Source organism: Octopus bimaculoides, chromosome 5 (genome assembly GCF_001194135.2).
Source record: "Octopus bimaculoides isolate UCB-OBI-ISO-001 chromosome 5, ASM119413v2, whole genome shotgun sequence".
Lineage (NCBI taxonomy): Eukaryota > Metazoa > Mollusca > Cephalopoda > Octopoda > Octopodidae > Octopus > Octopus bimaculoides.
This window is the reverse complement of record NC_068985.1, coordinates 19818222-19838446: the sequence shown is the minus strand read 5'-3', so window position 1 is coordinate 19838446 and position 20225 is coordinate 19818222. Positions and strand designations below refer to the sequence as shown.

General features: G+C 35.6%; 1 protein-coding gene across 1 annotated transcript in view; it reads right to left on the bottom strand.

Annotated features, from left to right (window-relative positions):
- Positions 1-771: 771 nt before the first annotated feature.
- LOC106875803 (phospholipid-transporting ATPase ABCA3) overlaps positions 772-20225 on the bottom strand; it is an 89360-nt gene continuing 69906 nt past the window's right edge. Inside the window, exons 14-20 of the mRNA XM_052968181.1 lie at positions 18596-18693; positions 16792-17796; positions 16475-16669; positions 12842-13335; positions 10614-10801; positions 7632-7802; positions 772-4536 (exon numbers count right to left, since the gene is read on the bottom strand). Coding sequence (XP_052824141.1) covers positions 4140-4536; positions 7632-7802; positions 10614-10801; positions 12842-13335; positions 16475-16669; positions 16792-17796; positions 18596-18693 — 2548 coding nt within the window. The 3' untranslated portion in view covers positions 772-4139. The remainder of the gene's footprint in view (positions 4537-7631; positions 7803-10613; positions 10802-12841; positions 13336-16474; positions 16670-16791; positions 17797-18595; positions 18694-20225) is intronic.

Genomic DNA, 20225 nt, shown 5'->3' with positions numbered 1-20225 from the left:
GGCTAAGAGAAAAAGATGTTTTATATGACACATTCTACCAGTATCCATGTGGTTGGTAAGCAAGCTACTTACCACACAGCCACTCCTGCGCCTATATAAACACCTTTGAATATTATTTTAGCAAGTTTAAATTGATTTCTTTTGTACCATAAACCATTTTCCATTTAATTGCTGCATCCTTTCCCTTGATGCCCTAAGCATGTCCTTATTTTACTGAATCGTTAATCTAGCACTGCTATCTAGGGAGCTTTCCTAAGGCATTCATTTTGCTTGATGCAATAGCTTAAATTCCCCACAAGAAACACTTTAACATTTTCACAGAAGGGATTACATATTTTTAGTCTTAAATATTCAGAGATCATACCTGCACACTGAGGAATCTTCCCTGAATACATTTTGTATACTCCCCTACTTAATTGAGAGGACTTTTCCCCTTACCCTTTTTTATGTTCTTTCTTATTTTGCAAGTTGCTTGACAATTCCACTAGTGTTGGGGTGGCATGAAAAAAACCAAAAAAAACACCCAGTACATACTGTAAAGTTGTTGGCACAAGGAAAGGCATCCAGCCATAGAAACCATACCAATGCTGATATGGAGCACAGTACTGCTCTCTGGCTTACCAGATCCTGTCAAACTGTCCAACCCATGCCAGCATGGAAAAAATGGACGTTAACGGATAATGATTACGATTAGGCATGATGAATTTTTGTTTTCATCCTAAACGTTTAATTGGCTCCTCTCATTCTATAGATACAAACAAGCAGAACAACAACAATAACAATTTCTTTATTATAACAAATACAGCATCAATAATAACACATTTAGAAAAGAATGGGTAAAACATCATTTGTTGATGCTGCATCGAAGAGGCCAGGGAATAGAAGAAAGAAGACATGCACCCAACACCAGAGCTGAAGACACCTCCGAAAGGAGGGGCCCCGCCACGTCAAAACGGTAGAGGAGTAGGGGCCGAAACCAGACGTGGTTCCTCCTGATGATGTCTTCAGCTAACTGGATCCTATAAAGGAGCTGTTGAAATTCCTTCCTGTTAACAAGTAGTAAATACTGATTAGAATATATGGCAGAGTTAAGATTCATTTAATTTTCTCTCAGTGGTATTTATTTATTCATTTATTTTATGTTGTAATGGTGAACATTAGTGTTACATGTGTTTTTAACAGGACAATATCTGGTACCAGACATTTCTGGTGGTAAGAATTAGAAGTAAATATCATGAATTTTTGCTCACAGAGACTTATATCCTCCTTTCCTATGTACACCATTGAAAGATACACATACTCTTTTTCACTCTCTTTAACACACACACACATACACACACACACACACACATACACATACACACATATGGTGAGGCACGGTGGCCTAGCTGTAGGGTATTGCACTCATGATTGCATTGAAAGATTGTGGGTTTGATTCCCAGACTGGTAGCGAACAGTGCATTGACTTCTTGAGAAAATTACTTTGTCTCACATTGCTCTGCAATCACATCCACGTATGACATGGCACACTGTGCACCTGTACAGGCAATGTTGATCTGAGAGAGCTGGGTGAGCTAATGTACAGTACAAACATTTGATCATTATAAACAAACCATCCGTGGAGATTGTTCAGCAAGAAGTTGTGGAAACCTCATCTGTCATTTACAACAGGAGGGTCCACCATATATCTATAGATATATGTATATATACACACATGCATAAGCATACAATATGTACATACATACGGCAGGCTTCCACGCAGTTTTTGTCTCCTAAATTTCCGTCACAGCTGATTAGTCAACTTAAGGCTATGATAGAAAGACACTTTCCCAAGGTGTCATGCAATATATTGAACCTGCTATCAAGGTCTTTTTAAGTGATCAGCTTAACCACTTGGCCATTTGGGATTTAGTATTTTCCATTTAGTTTTATTTGTCTTTATTTTTTAATTTAAGAATTGTAGTTGAGTCAAGATCATCATAAATGTTATTATGTGAAACTATTGAAAGTTTGATGAACCTAATAATAATAATAATAATAATAATAATAATAGGCACAAGGCCTGAAGTTTTATGGGGAGTTGGATAGTTGATTACATCAACCCCAGTGCTCGACTGGTACTTATTCTGTTGACCTTGAAAGGATGAAAGGCAAAGGTTGACTTCAGTGGAATTTGAGAACAAAAAAGGTGGGGGGGGAGCAAAAAACAACGACAATAATAAATGATAATGAAATATCATGCACGACAGTTATATACTTTCAGTGAAGTATCAGAATACAGGTTAGTCTCACATTTTAAGATTAGAAATTAAACTAGTAGTAAGTTAAGAGAAAGACTTGAAATGAGTTTATAATTTGTACCTTGTGTCATAGAATAGGAAATATAATTATGGCAAACCAGGTTTGTGATTTGTTTTGATTCCTTGATGAAACAAATACACCTATAATGCTTTTACTTTTGAATGTATAAAAGTTAAAGCAATCCTAATACCATAGCACTCCTATTCGTATTCTATATCTGAAATTTCATACAAAGGTGGGCTGAAAAGTTCAAGGATTTATCATACAGTAATTAAACTTGGTATGCATTAAATTCAACCTTTACTGATGCTAACTGTATTTCTTTCTTTCCAGATAGGCCTATATTGGATACAGAATTGAGGACTTGAAAAAGTGGTACGAGAAACATTTGTGAAAATGGATAAAATTTGGTATTGTGGGGTTATCAAATGTCTGTAGAAAAAGGGGTTAGTCCCCAAAGACATCCATGCTGACATGGTTTCTACATAAAGGGATGATGCTCCAGCTTTATCAACTGTACAAAAGTGGGAAACTAAATTCAAGAGGGGTAGGGTGAGTCTTAAAGATGACCCAAGGTCTAGACATCCTGCTACAGCCACCACCTAATAATAATCAATTTACCCCTTCCCCTGAAATTTCTGGCCTTGTGCCAAAATTTGAAACCAACATTTTTAATTGCTTAGCTGAGAAAAAACCCAAAAAACATCCAGTACACAGTGTAAAGTTGTTGGCACAAGGAAAGGCATCCAGCCATAGAAACCATGCCAAATCATTATTATTATTATTATTATTATTATTATTGAATGAGAGAGCAGTGCATGCCATCAAAATGACACTGGGGTAAAATATATGAAACCCTGTATACCCATCATGACTACCCGCCTGATAAGGGTACACCAGGTCCATGCATCACAACCAAATGTGCACGACATGGTGATCTCATATCAAGATGAACCACGCATGACCTTGCAGGTGGGGCCCAGTTGGAATTTTCTTCAGATCCTGCTCAAAAGGTCCTTGAATAAGTATTGTTTAAGGATGTTATTATTATTATTACTGAGGAGGAGGGAATCATACGTAAAGTTAATGTAAATCTTTTACTGTTTACTTATTTCAGTGATTATACTGTGGCCATGCTGGGGCACTGCATTGAAGAGTTTCTTAGTCAAATCAATTGATCCCAGTATTTATTTGTTCTTCAAGCCTGGTACTTATTCTTTTGGTCTCTTTTGCTGACCTACTAAGTTATTGGATGTAAATACACCAACACCAGTGGGGTAGTGGGGGACAAACAAACACACACACACACACACACACATATATACAACAAGCTTCTTTCAGTTTATGTCTATCAAATCCACTCACAATGGCTCTGATCAGCCCAAGGCTATAGTAGAAGACACTTGCCCAAGTGGTTGGAAGGCAAACTTATTACACAGTCACACCTGTGCCTATAAAAAAATTAATTTGAAAAATTTTGTTAGTCACAATTTCTTTATAGTACAAACTATTAAATTAATGATTGATACAATAGAGGAATTAAGTTCTAGAGCAAAAGTGCATTATAACTTCAAATGAGCTTTGCATTTAATTCAAAACACATTACTGTAAAATAATTATATATCTATTTCCTTTAACTATATATGTATGCTCATTCAAGTACACATACACACACAAACAAAGAAATACACACACATTTATATATACATATGTATCTAACCGGTTTTACTATTTACAAATCTTACAAACCACTGAAAGGACAACTGCAAATATACATGTGATATTTAATATTTATGTATGTTTGTGGAATATTTATTTAAATTAATGTCATTAGTTAGTTATGTTCGTGTTACTTGTAATCTAGCAAAGTTTATAAATACTTGCTCTAATGATGTTTGACCTAAAGAATAAGCTTCAACATTAAACATGTATTTAGCCTGCTCCAAAGTCCCAAACATTTGAGACCATGAAATCTCTGGATTTTTAGGAATTTGATAATAGACAAGCCCTTCATGCTTGTCATTCAACGTACTTCCTGGCAAAGAATTTTCAATAAAATTCATTAATGGGTATAAGTTTGGTGGTTCTCCATTGGAATCTTGGTGTTTCACTTTAGCAATGAGAGTGTATCCTTCTCCAAATTTGCTCTTAAGGTGTTGAATACTTCCATAACATCGGAACTGACCATTGACCATAATGGCTATCTTGGTACAGAGGGCTTCACATTCATCCATGCTTGACAAATAAAGAAAAATATCAAAAATATATACTGAGAAATATATAGTTCACAACAGCATTCTAGGAAAGAATTACAGAAGAGATATTTCATTGCATTATCAGATGTGCATGTGTTAATATTATAATTACATATTCACACTGGTATGTGTGAGTGTGTGTGTTTTTTAATAAATCCAGTTGGGAGTCATAGCCTCATCGGATATTTGGTTTCCAAAGAGAAATCCAATAAATTAGTCTCTTATTCCTTACTATGCAATCCCTGTCACTCAAAAAGTTTACCCATGCCATGTGTCAGACGTATGTGCTGTCAATGGTCAGAAATGAATACACTAATAATTAGAACAATTCTGAAACATGCCCTCATTGGTCTTCTGTACGCACCAGAAAAAAACAAAAACAAGAAAAAATGAGAAAACAATAAGCATAAACGATTTTACTGACTCATCTTTCTATCACCAGTGATACCACCACCATCACCAAAAGTAACAACCTTCATAATAAGCACCATTTTACATTTTTTCCATGATGGTATGGGTTAAATGAGTCTCACAACTTGAGGTCCTTCATCATATCGTGCACACACACAACAGAGAAAACCCCTAATCTTGGTTGTTGTGCATACTCTGCCCGTGGCATGATTTTTACAATTTGATGCACTTCCTCTCATTATTTACTTTACAGCATTGATATAACTTTCTTTTTTTTTGCCACTAGCACTATGGCAGTTTCTATGACTGGACTAAAGAGTCCATTACTGCTCCATCACATAATTTCAGTTAGCTTTTTTAATGGGTCCTGTGTCAAATAAAGTAACCTTAGTTTAACTATAAATTATATTCAATCTAGAGTCAATTAGCCAATGATGGAAAAAATCAACAGTAATTAATGCACACACACACAATCATCATCATTGTTTTGATGTCCACTTTTCCATCTTTGCATGGGTCAGATGTGATTTTGCAGGAGCAAAGATTCTGTAACTGGATATCCTTCCATATGCCAACCCTCATCTCCAAGAAATCCAATAATCCTATAGTTTATCAAACAGAAAACTTAGACACAGTAATGCTGAAAATTGGAAATAGACAACCTGATTTGAATAAGCCTTTTGTTAACAAACATTATGCAACATGTCAAGAAACCTGCAGACCCTTTTGTGGTGGATCGCAAGCAAAGGACACCATCTGTATAAACAACAAGGCTGTCCCTTACTGTCAGCAAACATACTTGAAAATGTGAGCAAATACAAACCCACACACACACCAACATTTAATGTCCAGGATCCATGTTGTCTTTGTGACAGGCAGGATGGGTTAACAGAATCCAATGGGTTCAAGGACTGCATCATGCTCCAATGTCTGCTGTGACATGGCATCCTATGGCTGGATGCCTTTCTTAACACCAACCACTTTACAGTGCATACTGGGTGTTTTTTTTATTTTTTCATTTTTTTTGTGGCACCAGTACTAGTAAGGGCACCATGTAGCTTGTAAGACTAAGCTCCCTTTTGACTGAGTGGGGCTATAGAAGAGAGGAATGTGGCTTTATGCATGGAAATGGGGTGGATGGTTTATAGAAAGGACCAGAGCAGAACAGGTTTCTTGCTGTAGCAGAGCTACATAGCTATTCATATTACAGAAAAGAAAGCAGAAGTGGCCAGGGTGGAGTTGGAAAGAAATAGAAATAGCATTGATGATGTGTCAAGATGGACACACAAAATAGGAGGTGAGTAGGGACAGAAGAACAGGGAGTGTGGGTGGGTAGAGATTACAAGAATATGTGAGAATGAGAGATAGATGAAGGGATGAATATAATGAACAAATGTTGAGAGGTGATAAGTAGGAATGGCAAGGAAGAGGAGGTGACAACTGTAAAAATTGGGTAGGGTTAAGAGGTGGATGTAGTGAATGGTAGATAATAGGTTGGGGTGACATGCTACATGAGCTGGTGGAGGAGAAAAGTTAGGTGAAAGGCAACGGAATAGTAATAATGGTACAGAAGAGAGAGAGATGACGTGATTGAGGGTGATCAATGTAAACTGTGGATGGAGAGGACACTATTAAGAATGAAAAATGGATAACAAGTGAAATGGCTTTGGTAAAAAGAAGTTGTATCAGGGAAAAGCTGGGGAAGCATGTAGTTTTATTCACTTTAATTACACCAGCAGAATACTGTAGTTAGAGGAATGGTGGGTGGTGAGAAAATTTTGAAGAAGAAACTGAACAAAGGGCCCAATTGTGGATATATATACATACACACACACACACACACACAGAGTGCTTCCAGAACGTAGTTTCATTGAAGCAAGTGAAACTTCTCAAGGACCACATATTACCAGTGATCCCAGTCCTTTCTCACCTCTGGAAGATTCAAAGTCTGAAATCAGCTTTCACCATTTAATCCCATGACTCTATGGGTCACCAGCTTCTGCAAGCTCCATCCAAATTAAGGAATCAGTACTTCTTTATAAAGTTGTCCTTATCCATACATATCATATGCACAGTTTTCTTTCTTGCACACTTAAATTACACATCCACTGCAGCATGTTACCTACATTTCTTTTCAATTTTCTCAAGTCCTCTACATTCAAGGCCCATGTCTCATTACTGTGCATCATCACAGTTCTAAGACATGAACTATTACTTGGATAAAAAGAGGTTTTACTGAAGCATCATCATCATTTAACATCCATTTTCCATGCTAGCAGGGGTTGGACAGTTTGACAAGGGGCTGGTAAAGCCAGGGGCTGCACCAGGCTCCATTGTCTGTTCTGGCATGATTTCTATAGCTGGGTGCCCTTCCTAATGCCAACCACATTACAGTGTTTGCTAGGTGCGTTTAATGTGGCACCAACATCAATGTTTTTTATGTGGATGAGTCTTCTTGAATACAGCAAAGCACCAGACCCTCATAATATGAAGGACTATTATGAAAAGAAAGACAGGAGAATGTAAAAGAATATCATAGCATTGTGAAACAGAGTACAGATGAAGTCACCAGTGGTGACTGTCAAGTTAATTAAATTGCAGCAATTTAACATGTTACCCAAACAGTTTTATGTTTTTGCTATTTGAAAAAGAGCCGGTAATTACCTGTGTGATGTCAAAATCAATGTTCGTCCAGTATCCCTCACTTTTATAAGAGTATTCCATAGATTCCGTCTGGTTCCTGGATCCATGCCAGTTGTAGGTTCATCCAATAAGACAACAGGGGGATCACCAATCAGAGCCACAGCTGTACTTAACTTCCTCTTGTTGCCACCGCTGTGTCCACAAACAAGAGAAATAATTAAATCATCATCATCGTTTAACGTCCGCTTTCCATGCTAGCATGGGTTGGACGATTTGACTGAGGACTGGTGAAACCAGATGGCTACACCAGGCTCCAATCCGATTTGGCAGGGTTTCTATAGCTGGATGCCCTTCCTAACGCCAACCACTCAAAGAGTGTAGTGGGTGCTTTTACGTGTCACCCACACGTAGGCCAGTCACACGGTACTGGCAACGGCCACGCTCAAAATGGTGTATTTTATGAAAATGTTAAAACTTCTCATGAATAGACTAAAAATACACTTTAAGTAAAGTTAAGTGTCCTGAATAAAAAGGAAAATATTTTCCCATTAAAGATCCTAATGACAAGGTGAGTCTTTATTTTAATCATGCCTTTCTTTAGCTTGTTATAACTCTTTATACTATTTCATAACTTTTATTTCCTTTATCTTTTCATAATTTCTGTGGCAGATGTGAAATGAATACCAATACACAAATGATCCTAGCAGGACCTGTGAATGTTTCACAGAATTAATGATAAACTTAATGGGTCATTTCTGAAAACTTTACTTAAAAAATCTGAAAACGTAGCGTATGTTGTGTCTGTGTCAAAAAATAGTCACTCATCTGTTACTCATTGAAAAGTGAAGGAAATTGGAATATGATGATTACTTAATGCACTTTATATACTCTTTTACTCTTTTACTTGTTTCAGTCATTTGACTGCGGCCATGCTGGAGTACCGCCTTTAGTTGAACAAATCGACCCCAGGACTTATTCTTTGGAAGCCTAGTACTTATTCTATCGGTCTCTTTTGCCGAACCGCTAAGTTACGGGGACATAAACACACCACCATCGGTTGTCAAGCAATGGTGGGGGGACGAACACAGACACGCAAACACACACACACATATATATACAACAGGCTTCTTTCAGTTTCCGTCTACCAAATCCACTCACAAGGCTTTGGTCGGCCCGAGGCTATAGTAGAAGACACTTGCCCAAGGTGCCATGCAGTGGGACTGAACCCGGAACCACGTGGTTGGTAAGCAAGCTACTTAACACACAGCCACTCCTGCGCCTATATATATATATATTTTATGCACAATTTTACAGACTTGATACACAGCACTCTACCTCTTTCTCTCTCACTCTCCACCTTACCCTCTTTTTCTCTCTCCTTTTCCTTTCTCCCCCTTTTTCTCTCACTCTTTGCCTTTCCCTTCAACTAATCATGGAAAAGCACTGCAGATAAGCTAAGTAATGGAGGAAAAAAAAAATTATACATTTCTCTCACCACCACCTCTCCCTCCCTTCCCCTTTCTCCTTCCCTTTCAGATAACCATATGAAAGCGTTACGAACAGGCCAAGTAATGGAGGATCAAGCAGAATTATTATAAGATTTAGCATGTATATATACTTTGATCAATTCCTTATAAGAATGTGTCTCCTTGTGTTTGTTGCAGAACTTCCAATATCATTGCTACTGTACAAATTCTCAGAAAGTTCATTTTTCAAAACATTTTTATTCATAGCAGCCAAATATAAAAACTCTAAATCATGCATATAAAAACACTCTGGCTGTGTGGTAAGTAGCTTGCTTACCAACCACATGGTTCCGGGTTCAGTCCCACTGCGTGTCACCTTGGGCAAGTGTTTTCTACTATAGCCTTGGGCCGACCAAAGCCTTGTGAGTGGATTTGGTAGACGGAAACTGAAAGAAGCCCGTCGTATATATGTATATGTATATATGTGTGTTTGTGTGTCTGTGTCTGTCCCCCCACCATCGCTTGACAACCGATGCTGGTGTGTTTACGTCCCCCGTAACTTAGCGGTTTGGCAAAAGAGACCGATAGAATAAGTACTAGGCTTACAAAGAATAAGTGCTGGGGTCAATTTGCTCGACTAAAGGCGGTGCTCCAGCATGGCCGCAGTCAAATGACTGAAACAAGTAAAAGAGTATATAAAAACTCAGACACATGATCGTTAGGGTTATTTGACTCACAAACAAAAGGCTGTGAGTTCAAGTCCTGGCAGCATGTATACTTGAACAAGACACTTTATTTCTCCAGTTCACTCAGCTGGCAAAGACGAGTTGTACCTGTAATTCAAAGGCCAGCCTTGTTACATTCTGTGTCACAATGAATCTCCCTGAGAGTTACATTAAGGGTACCCATGTTGGTCGAGTGCTCAGTCCCTTGCATGTTAATTTCACAAACAGACAGGGACCCTCATCATTGTAACCAATGGAGGGCAAAAGTATATAAAAACTCATTTAGATACGCACACACACATATATATAAAATAAAATATAAACAGCTAGATGCCATGTGATACCATAAAGGAAGAATGCAATTGTAACTTAATGTGACTAGGAGTATCCAGACACCTACATTGCTAAAAATAAGAGCTAAAATGTTCTTAATATTGTAGAAAAAGCACATATACACACATGCTAACAGGGGATATAATTGCCCCACTGCTGATTTGAGAATTCCTTAAACTAAACATTTCATTTTTCCTATTTCCATTTGGCAGATATCGTGCAATTCTGTCTGTCAGCATATATGCATTTACCATAAAAATCTATGGATGATTTAGCAGACTGCTAATGCATATATAAAAAATTAATATAAACAGCTAGGTGCAATGCAATATAAATACATATAGAAACTCTCAAAGGTATATATAAGCATAACTATTCACAAATATTTTGCTTTGTTTATAATGTCTAAATGAAAAGACATTTTTTTTATTCTGAAGGCTATCAATATATAAGACAAAGTATGATATATCAAAACCCACCTGTATGTTTTCACCTGTTTATCAGCATATTTCTGAAGCATCAATTCTTCAATCAGATCATTAACTGTTTGTGGAATTATCTTTTGTGGAACACCTCGTATTAAGGCAAACATATTTAAAATCTCACGAGCAGTCAAGCATTCAATAAGAGCATCGAATTGAGGACAATAGCCTACGTAACGCTGAATCTACAAAAGAGAAATTGGAAATTAATATCAAGAAATAATTGGTGGAATTCATGTGATTTTTTTAGTTTTAAGAATTATCAGAAAATTTTTACAAATTTGTATTTAACACATGCGAATTCTTTTGACTAAGGAAAAAGAATTTTCTTACTTTTTCAAATTTTGAAAAATATTTTTTTGCTTTTAAATTTTTTGAACGTTTTTAAAAAATCAGTTTAAAATATAGACAGTCACAATTTTTTTTTTTGCTTAAATCCCAGCAATAGACTATTAAATGTGTTTATAGGAAGAAAGATATTGAAAAACATCAATACATCAGAATGACAAACAAATGAAGAGGGTATCAGGTGGTCATAAGATGTGCTAAAAATAACAGCTAAATAGCCCTTAAATCACACATCAAAAAAGTCTTTGGTGGGGTGGGGGTGGCAAATCATATGATTTCCCATGTATAGAACACTATTTAGCAAAAATTTTCAGAAAATTCCTAAGAATTAAAAAGTTATGAGGGGTGCTTAAAGTTATATGGCGTGCTTAAAGCAGAATAATTTTTTAATATTCATCAGAATCTCACAACTTTAGTATTTGATTCTAAGTAGAAACATGATTTTAAGTATGAATTTATAATTACTAACCCAATGTCTCCCTATTACATTGATTTGTCTATACACTATAGAAAACCTATTTGAGCAAGAGAACCTAACTCAATCAGTTTTAACATTGCATATGCTTCAATCAATCAATATTTTGTTGGACCGCAAGGTGGTGAGTTGTAGAAGCATTAGTATGCTGGGCAAAATGGTTACAGAATTTTGTGTGTCTTTATGTTCTGAGTTCAAATTCCACCAAGATTGACTTTACCTTTCATTCTTTCGGAGTCAATGACATCAGTACCAGTTGAACACTGGGGACTTAACATCACCCCCGAATCTGTTGCCCTTTAGCGTTTAAACTGGCCATGTCCAGCTTCTTACACCTACCCTACAAGGTCCTTGTAAAATTAACAATTACATCATTGAAATCTCAAAGCTATGAGATAATGTCAGGTTAATTCAAAACAATGGGAATAAACAAACATTACATTTGAGAGAAAAATTTGAATGCTAAAGGGTTATACTAAACTGTTATGCCAACAATAAGCACTTTGCATATGTTTAACATATGCACAATGCTTATTATTGGTATAACAGTTCTCCTGAGATACAACAGATCATGTTTCAAGACATGAGTTCACATCTTGAACCTTGCAAAAAAAATACAAAAATGAATAAAATCAATATTTATTTGTCTAAAAATTAAGTACATAGAAATTGTTTGGTTGTTCCTAATTACATATATCCAGCAACAGATAATTAACCCTTTTGCATTCAAATTATTTCATCAAAAGTAATGCTTATTTATTCACATTGTTTTGAATTAATCTTGCATTATCTCATAGTTTTGAGATTTTGATGAGGTAACTTAATTTTTAGACTGATATTGTAGGGTTTGTGAGAGGGATAGATTTGGCTAGTTTGAGTATAAAACAGGTAGAATATTTTGGCCAGATATGACTGGTTTGAATGCTAAAGGGTTAATCTAAATCACACCAAGGAAATACTTTCCAAGCAGTATTCATGATAGGGCTTGAATTCAGCAATGCAAGTCCACAAAATCTTCTATAGTTTAGTTAAACAATTACCTCACTCAATAAAATCTCAGAAATAACACAAGAGGGTGACAAGGATTTGAAATAACTAACAACCTGCATCTAATATTCAAATGATGGTAAAATATTTAAGACAGTGCAGTCAAAAATCTTTTATAACTAATGGTTTCAAATTCTGGTACAGAGCCAGTAGTTTTTGAGGGGAGGGGGAAGTCAATTATATCAACCTCAGTACTTGACTGGTATTTATTTTATTGATCTTGAAAAGATAAAGTCGACCTCAGCAGAATTTGAACCCAAGTGTGCTAATGATTCTGCCAGGACTAATAAAAAAAAAATCATTTATAGTTAATAAAAGTCATAAGCTACAGAAAACTGAACAAAAAATTGTTTACCTGTCGTATATTAGTCTTCAGACTAACACCATTGATATAAATCATTCCACTGGAAATTCGTTCATCACCAGTCAGCATTTTAAAAGTGGATGTTTTACCAGCCCCATTGATCCCAAGTAAACCAAAACACTCTCCAGCAGGGATTCCAACACTAATATGGTTTACAGCCATAAATGAGCCATACAACTTTGAAACATCTTTTACCACAATTACATCTTTATGAAGTTCATAGTAGTTCTCTACTCGCACTTGTTCAGCAGCCACATCATTATCAATAGTTGTACCATTGACATCTTTAACAGTCTGAATTTTGTTTCTTGAGCACAACAGTTTTAATGAATAGACAATTTTTTCAAAAACTGATGACTCAACCAAAATAAGCAAGAATAAGGTGAAAATATTTTGAATACATAAAAAGACCAACGACTTTCCTATGCCTTTTCCCTCCCAGCCAAGATAATTTCTGTTCAATGGTAAACATTCTGTGCAAGAACCTGAAACAAATAAACTGTAATAAGTAAACTATATATCACAGCATGTTCATCATTTTACATTTAAAATTGTGAAGTGAATGCAGAAAAAAACACACTAGGCCTGCCAGTAAATTGTTCCTAGACAAGGTAGACTTTACCTTAATTTATATTCAAGCCAAGTTTGAAAGCAAAATAGCATCAAAGAAGAAGTATGAGGAAACAAATGAGCAAACCAAAAGGTGTTGGCCTTAAGTTTCCTAGCCAGTAGCAGCTGAATAAGTCAAAGGAATGCCAGCTTTAGCTTTACATTTATGTATATATGCATGCATGTACATGTGTGCACACACATATGTACATATATGTATGCATGTGTACTACTACTACTACTTCGTTGTCATCGTCATCAGCATCATCAAATGTCCATTTTCCATGCAGGTATGGGTTGGCTGGTTTGACCAGAGTTAGTAAGGTCAGGGTTGCACCAGGCTCCTGTTGTCTGTTCTGCCATGGTTTCTATGGCTGGATGCCCTACCTAACACCAACAACTTCACAGTGTGTACTGGGTGCACCACTACTTATACTGTGACCAGCACTGGTATCAATTCTGTTATGGTGAACAGGTCTTATTAGAAAGGTGACATCTGTAGTTCCTCTTCTTGGAACAAAACTTAATCAATTGGGATATAACTCTTTCCATAACTTCCATAACTTGGTCTATCAGTTTGATACCTCTGGAGTTGCCTATCTATAGTGTATCTACTTTGTATCTCTTGTAGCAGTTGATGATGAAACTGCTCTGCCATTCATAATCATTTAACATCCGTTGTCTATGCTGGCATGGGTTGGATGGTTTAACCAGAGCTAGCAAGCTGGGGAGCTTCACCAGACTCCAGTCTGATTTGGCAATGGTTTCTATGGCTGGATGCTCTTCCTAACACCAACCACTTTACAGAGTGTGCTGGGTACTTTCATATGGAACCGCACAGGTGCTTTTATGTGGTACCACACAGGCACTTTTATGTGGCAGTCTTACATGATTCCACGATGTGTATAAAACCTTCTTCGAACTACCCAACTGAACATGCAAGTGACTAGTACATGCCCAACTTTTGTCAGATATTTCAAACATCTCAGGATCAATCCCCAATGGCCCAGTTGCCTTTTCTGCCTTCATAAACTAACTGCACTTTAACCCTTTAGTGTTTGCATTATTCTGCCAAAATTAATGCTTTTTCATCCACATTGTTTTGAACTAATCATGCATTATCTTGTAGCTATGAGATTTTGATGAGGTAGCTGTTAATTTTAAAAACCATATTGTAGGGTTGGTGTGAGAGACCAGATTTGGCCAGTTTGAACATAAAACAAACAGAATACTTTTGGCTGGATATGGCCGGTTTAAATGCTAAAGGGTTAAAGCATACCCCAAACAATTTCATTCTCTTGTCTCTCTATATACTGTAGACCCCCTACAATTCTATGCATTCTCCTCATTCAACATTGTCTCATACGCAAACTTTCATGCCTCTTTCTTTACAATGTCATTAGGGGCAAGTAAGGGTAAGTGTTCCACTATATTTCCATACACTTTTCTTCCCAAAGACACCTCAATTCTCTGCCAGTTTTACCCTCATACAGCATAACATATACAAATCATTTAGTTTCTACTTCTCCTCTCTCTAATTAAATCTGATATCCAGCTTCATTCCAAGAGACTTGATATTGTTCTCTACCGCTTTCTATTTTCCAGTCTTTCTTACTGTCTTTTAACTTCATGACATTACAGAATCTCTTTTTTTGCTTGTGCTGGTGAAGTTTACTGATAACTAATTCCCCATAAAATAATTGCTTCAGAAACCTGAAACCATCAAGATGGAAGACATGACCAGCGTATCAGATGTGATACTTGATAAGTCAAACCTCCATACTCAGCCATCCAACATTTTTAAGTACATCTGTGTCAGGTGTAGAAGATTTCCAACTAATGTTTAATACAAGGCTTAGGCACTTTTGGTGAGATCTTTCAAATATTTTCATGTGCCATCAATACAAGATCTATGTCTCAGATAGATGTAGCAGGTATGTGATGCTGCAAGATTCATAGATACAAAGATTCAATTCACCATTTCAAAAGCAAATTTTTTTCAGATCAATGAAAACTTGTCAAAAAGAGAGTCTCTGCTCTATGCATTGCTCTTATAACTGTCTGATGCTTAAAATCACCTGTAGTACATCTACCAGATCTAATTCCACATTGAAACTTGGGGGCAACAATGTAGCATGTGCATATCTGCAGTTGATTCAATAAAAGTCTGATGACTATCTTACCAACACTCACAAATAAGAAAATACCATGTAAGTCACCACAGTTTGACTTTAGATCTTCTCCCTTGTATAATGAAATCAGTATTACATCTCTCTAATACTGCGAAACTTGTGAATCATTCCACATGTTGACAATTTGTGCAATCACAAGATCAGCCATTGTACCCCATCATGCTTAACCTCAACTGATATACAGTCAGAAGATAGGTGGGAAATGTTTGCATACATGCCACATTCGAGGTTATTTATAATGACTGAAGTTGGATGGAATTTTTGTATATGTGCATTGTGTCCTTGTCTGGCTTTCTATATAAGTAGTGTTTGATGGGAACCAGTTCCAAAGTAATAGCAAGAAGTTAAAAATTATTAGTTTGGTGCCAGTTCTTAGATTCTATGCAACAGTAGCTGTAAGAGAGAGAGAAGGGGAGAGGAGACTTTGGTAGATTGAACTTTGGAAGGTTGAGTTTCAAATGGTGAAAAGAGAATTGAGATGTATGGCAAACTTCAGCATAATAAATGACAAACACTCGATGAAGCTTCAGTTAGTGATGGTGAATACGACCAAATATCAAAGATGAAAATTATTTGCTCTTCAAAAACTTACAAGTTATTCAGTAGTATTTCTTACCCTAGAAACTATGACATCTATACTCAAGACGCTGCTTGAGAATTCATTAATGTAAAAAATTTAGATCATGTTAATAATTATATACCAATAATACACTATTAGTTTAACCAATATATACCAATAATACAATATTAGTTTAACAAACTATCATGAGTTTCCTTATGGTAAAATAGTTTTAAAATAGTTTCTAGTAAAATGGAAACTTACTCTGACAGCTTGACATAGAGGGAAATTTATCACACATTTCAATCAAATCATAATTGGCGTAAAAATCAATGAGGCCTTGGCCAAGGCAAAACTCAGGTGAAATAACAAGAAACACCCAACGCAATATGTCTGCTACGTCAGAAAGATTCAGCTGGGGTATACTCAGGATGTTGACAGATAAAACACTTAGAAGCCCTGAAATTGAAATAAAAATTATGGAAATTACACAGGATTTCTTTAGAGGTGGAAGTATCAGAAATTAAAACATATATTTATACATAGAGATAAATATATTGATAAAAATAATTAGTATTTACCTGAGACGATGTTAATGAGAGCCAGCCAAACAAAACCTGATGTTGGTGTTTTGAAAATGAAGGACAACAAATAGGTGAAGGGAAGTGCAGCTGTACTGTACAGGAAAAACAAAAGCAAAATTGCTGCAGAATGTCCATCCACAATGTATGCTTCAATGTCAAAGCAAACAAAAGCAATTATCACACATATGGAAGTTACAAAGAAAGTAATCATGTCCCAGATATATACTGATATCCAGAAGTTGAATGGATATACACCACTAATATATTGAAGATGCTTTGATTTTGTACATCGCTCTTTTATCACGAAGAGACTAAATGTTGCTGACAAGAAACTAATACCAAATAAGATCATAATTGATAATGTAAACGCAGTATTGTTCAGCGAATCAGAAGAAGTTGCAGCTTCTGATTGTGTCACTGGAAGTGGATGATTGACAAAAGAAATTTTTGAGGTGGATTGATGAAAATATCTTAGAAAGCCAGAGACCATCATTGCCAAAGATATAGCACCGCTATGGAAAGACTGACCATTAAAATAGGCAATGTAATGATCCGGAAATGTTGCACTTAAATCAGCAGCTATCATATAATGGTCATTATAATTTTCTCTGTCTTCAATGCTAATAACTCCAAGATATTTTGTGATATTTGGTGAGTTCTTGGACTTTGTGCTATTATTAATATTCACAAAGTTGATGTCTTTATTCAGTGATTTGTCTTGGTAGGACATGGTAATACCTGCTACTTCTGGAGTGGCAGTTAATAAAATACTGAATGGTATAGTATTCTTGCCATACTTTTCAGGACTCAGTAAAAGTGAAGGAAAGTCATCCTGAGTTGGAAATGTTTTCACAACAATCAGTGCAATAATGGTGAAAACCAAAGGTACAAGAATCTGGCTGATACTCAAGAATTTATTTCTCCAAGTGTAAATCACTTTCTTTACAAACATTGCACGAAATTGTTGAAGACTTAAAAAGAATCCAGTTATTTTCTTATATCCTGCAACAAAAATAAAACATGATATCAATATAAATAAATAGGTAAATAATTTTCTAAACAACACATAATATTTATAACAGCAGGTCCAGGAACAAATAAATTCAAAAGTGGCAGGTAATGTTTTAACATTTTTATAACTATTCTTTCAATAAACAAATGAATTCATATTTAAAATGATCTAAATCAAAACCTTCCATGAAAATTTCATGTTAATTTATATTCCAAACACCATCTTAATACTGACAAAGTTATTTTCCTAAATTCTCCATTATTTCCAAAATAAACTGGATTGCAATGTTATTACCAATTCAAATATGCTAATAGCATGTTCAGACATGTAAACAAATCATTCATTGTTTTATCATGGAGAAAATTTGTTGACAAATGGTGTAAATACACCTATCCAGTTTCTGTGACTGAAGAGGAGATAATTACTCTGAAAAGCTTGCATCTCACAGTCTGGATAGGTGGCACTGCAAGCTGATTTAGGTGTACTCACACCATTTGTCAACAGTAAGAAATTTTCTCCATGGAAAAACAATGAATGGCTTCTTTACAAGTCCAAATGTGTTATTAGCATATTCGAACTGGTAATAACATTGCATTTATACATATCACTGCTTAGTGCTCCTCCACCATCCATAAAGGCAGTGTATTTCAATAGAAATATGATAACAAAAGGGTTAAAACAAGAAACTAGTTACATGATTGCTATGCTTCAAAAATGCAATGCTAAATACAAAATTACTAACAGGAAACAAAATATTTTGCAACAAAGGTTGATATTGACCACACTCACTTGAGGGTTTGAAAGTTGTTTCTAATGTGTGGTAAACAGATCCATTTGAGAAAGTGTGCGAGTCATTAACTGGTTGAGTGTTTAGGTTGTCACTTACTCTGTTGGAGTTAGTTTATTTTGAATATGAAAGAAAATAAAAGAAAGAAAATGAAAAGACTCTTATAGATGTCAACAGAAATGTAAGACAGTCTGATATCACTGAGACAAATACTAAAAATAGGAATAGAAAATTATTATATTGGGTCATCAGGTAAATTCATTCGTTTTAGTTTTTCACTTTTTTCTACTTAGCATTCTGTCATCATGTGTTTGAAAAGATGTAAAATTTATTCCCATTTCAAAAATAATAAACAAAAGTTGTAAAGGAGAAGCAGAGTTAGAAAAAAAAAACATTAAAACAGTTTGATAAAAATATTTTTTGTGTTATTTCAAATAATATAGGAAAGGTTTAAAATAAATGTGGTGAGGAAATAAAAACAAAACAAAAAGCATGAATTTATCTGACAACTTAATAGTTTGATTTTTTACCAGATTAAATTTTGAGCATGTAGCCATCTTAACTCTTTAGCATTTAAACTGGCCCTATCTGACCCAAATATTCTACACATTTTATGTTCAAGAAGACCAAATCTGGCCTCTCACGCCTATCCTATAATATCATTCTAAAAATAAACAATTACATCATCAAAATCTCAAAGTTGTGAAATAATGCATGATTAATTCAAACAATGTGAATAAAAAGGCATTATATTTGATGGGGTAATTTGAATCTTAAAGAGTTAAACAGAAATTTCAACAAAATTGTTATAACTGCTTTGTTTCAATGATTTCTAGCAATGTTCATATAATTAAGAATACATTCTGAATAATATGCACATTCACACACAGAAAAAAAGCAGCAATATTATGAATATGGTTTTCTAGGTTTGATTTTCTGTTTACATCTTCCTAAAAAATAACTTATGTGAATGTTTCTTCAGAGGCAAACTTCATTTTATTTCTACACAAACACATGGAAAATGATCACACAATATCTCTTTCAGTAAACAAATGAATTTGTGAAGAGGTGAGAAATTATCTGTTGAGAGAAAATTGTGATGTCACAGGTGAGAAATGTGTCTGCATAGATGATGATGCACTTGCTTTTAATGAGTCTGCAAAGAAAGAGGCTTGGAGATGCCATTATGAAAGACTGCTGAACGTGAAGAATGAATGAGAGGAGGAGAGTCTGCCAAATGTTGACCCAACTGAGGGACTAGCTATCTGAATTCACAGTACCCTTGTAGATAAGTAATTAGGGATATGAAGACAGGAAAAGCCTCCAGCCCATCAGGAATCACCACTGAGATGCTTAAAATATCTGGCAGTGTGGGTTACAGTCTAGTCATCTATATGCTAAATCAGGTGGTTCGTGAAGGAGTCATACCCAATGACTGGTGTAGCAGCACCATAGTCAACAAAGGTAAAGGTGATGCCTTAGATAGAAATAATTATAGAGGTACCAGATTGTTGGATCGGATGATGAAAGTTATGGAGAGTATCATAGCCCAACTAATCAAGGAGAGAGTTAGTCTAGACGAGATGCAGTTTGGGTTTGTGCCAGGTAGAAGCACCACTGATGCTATATTTC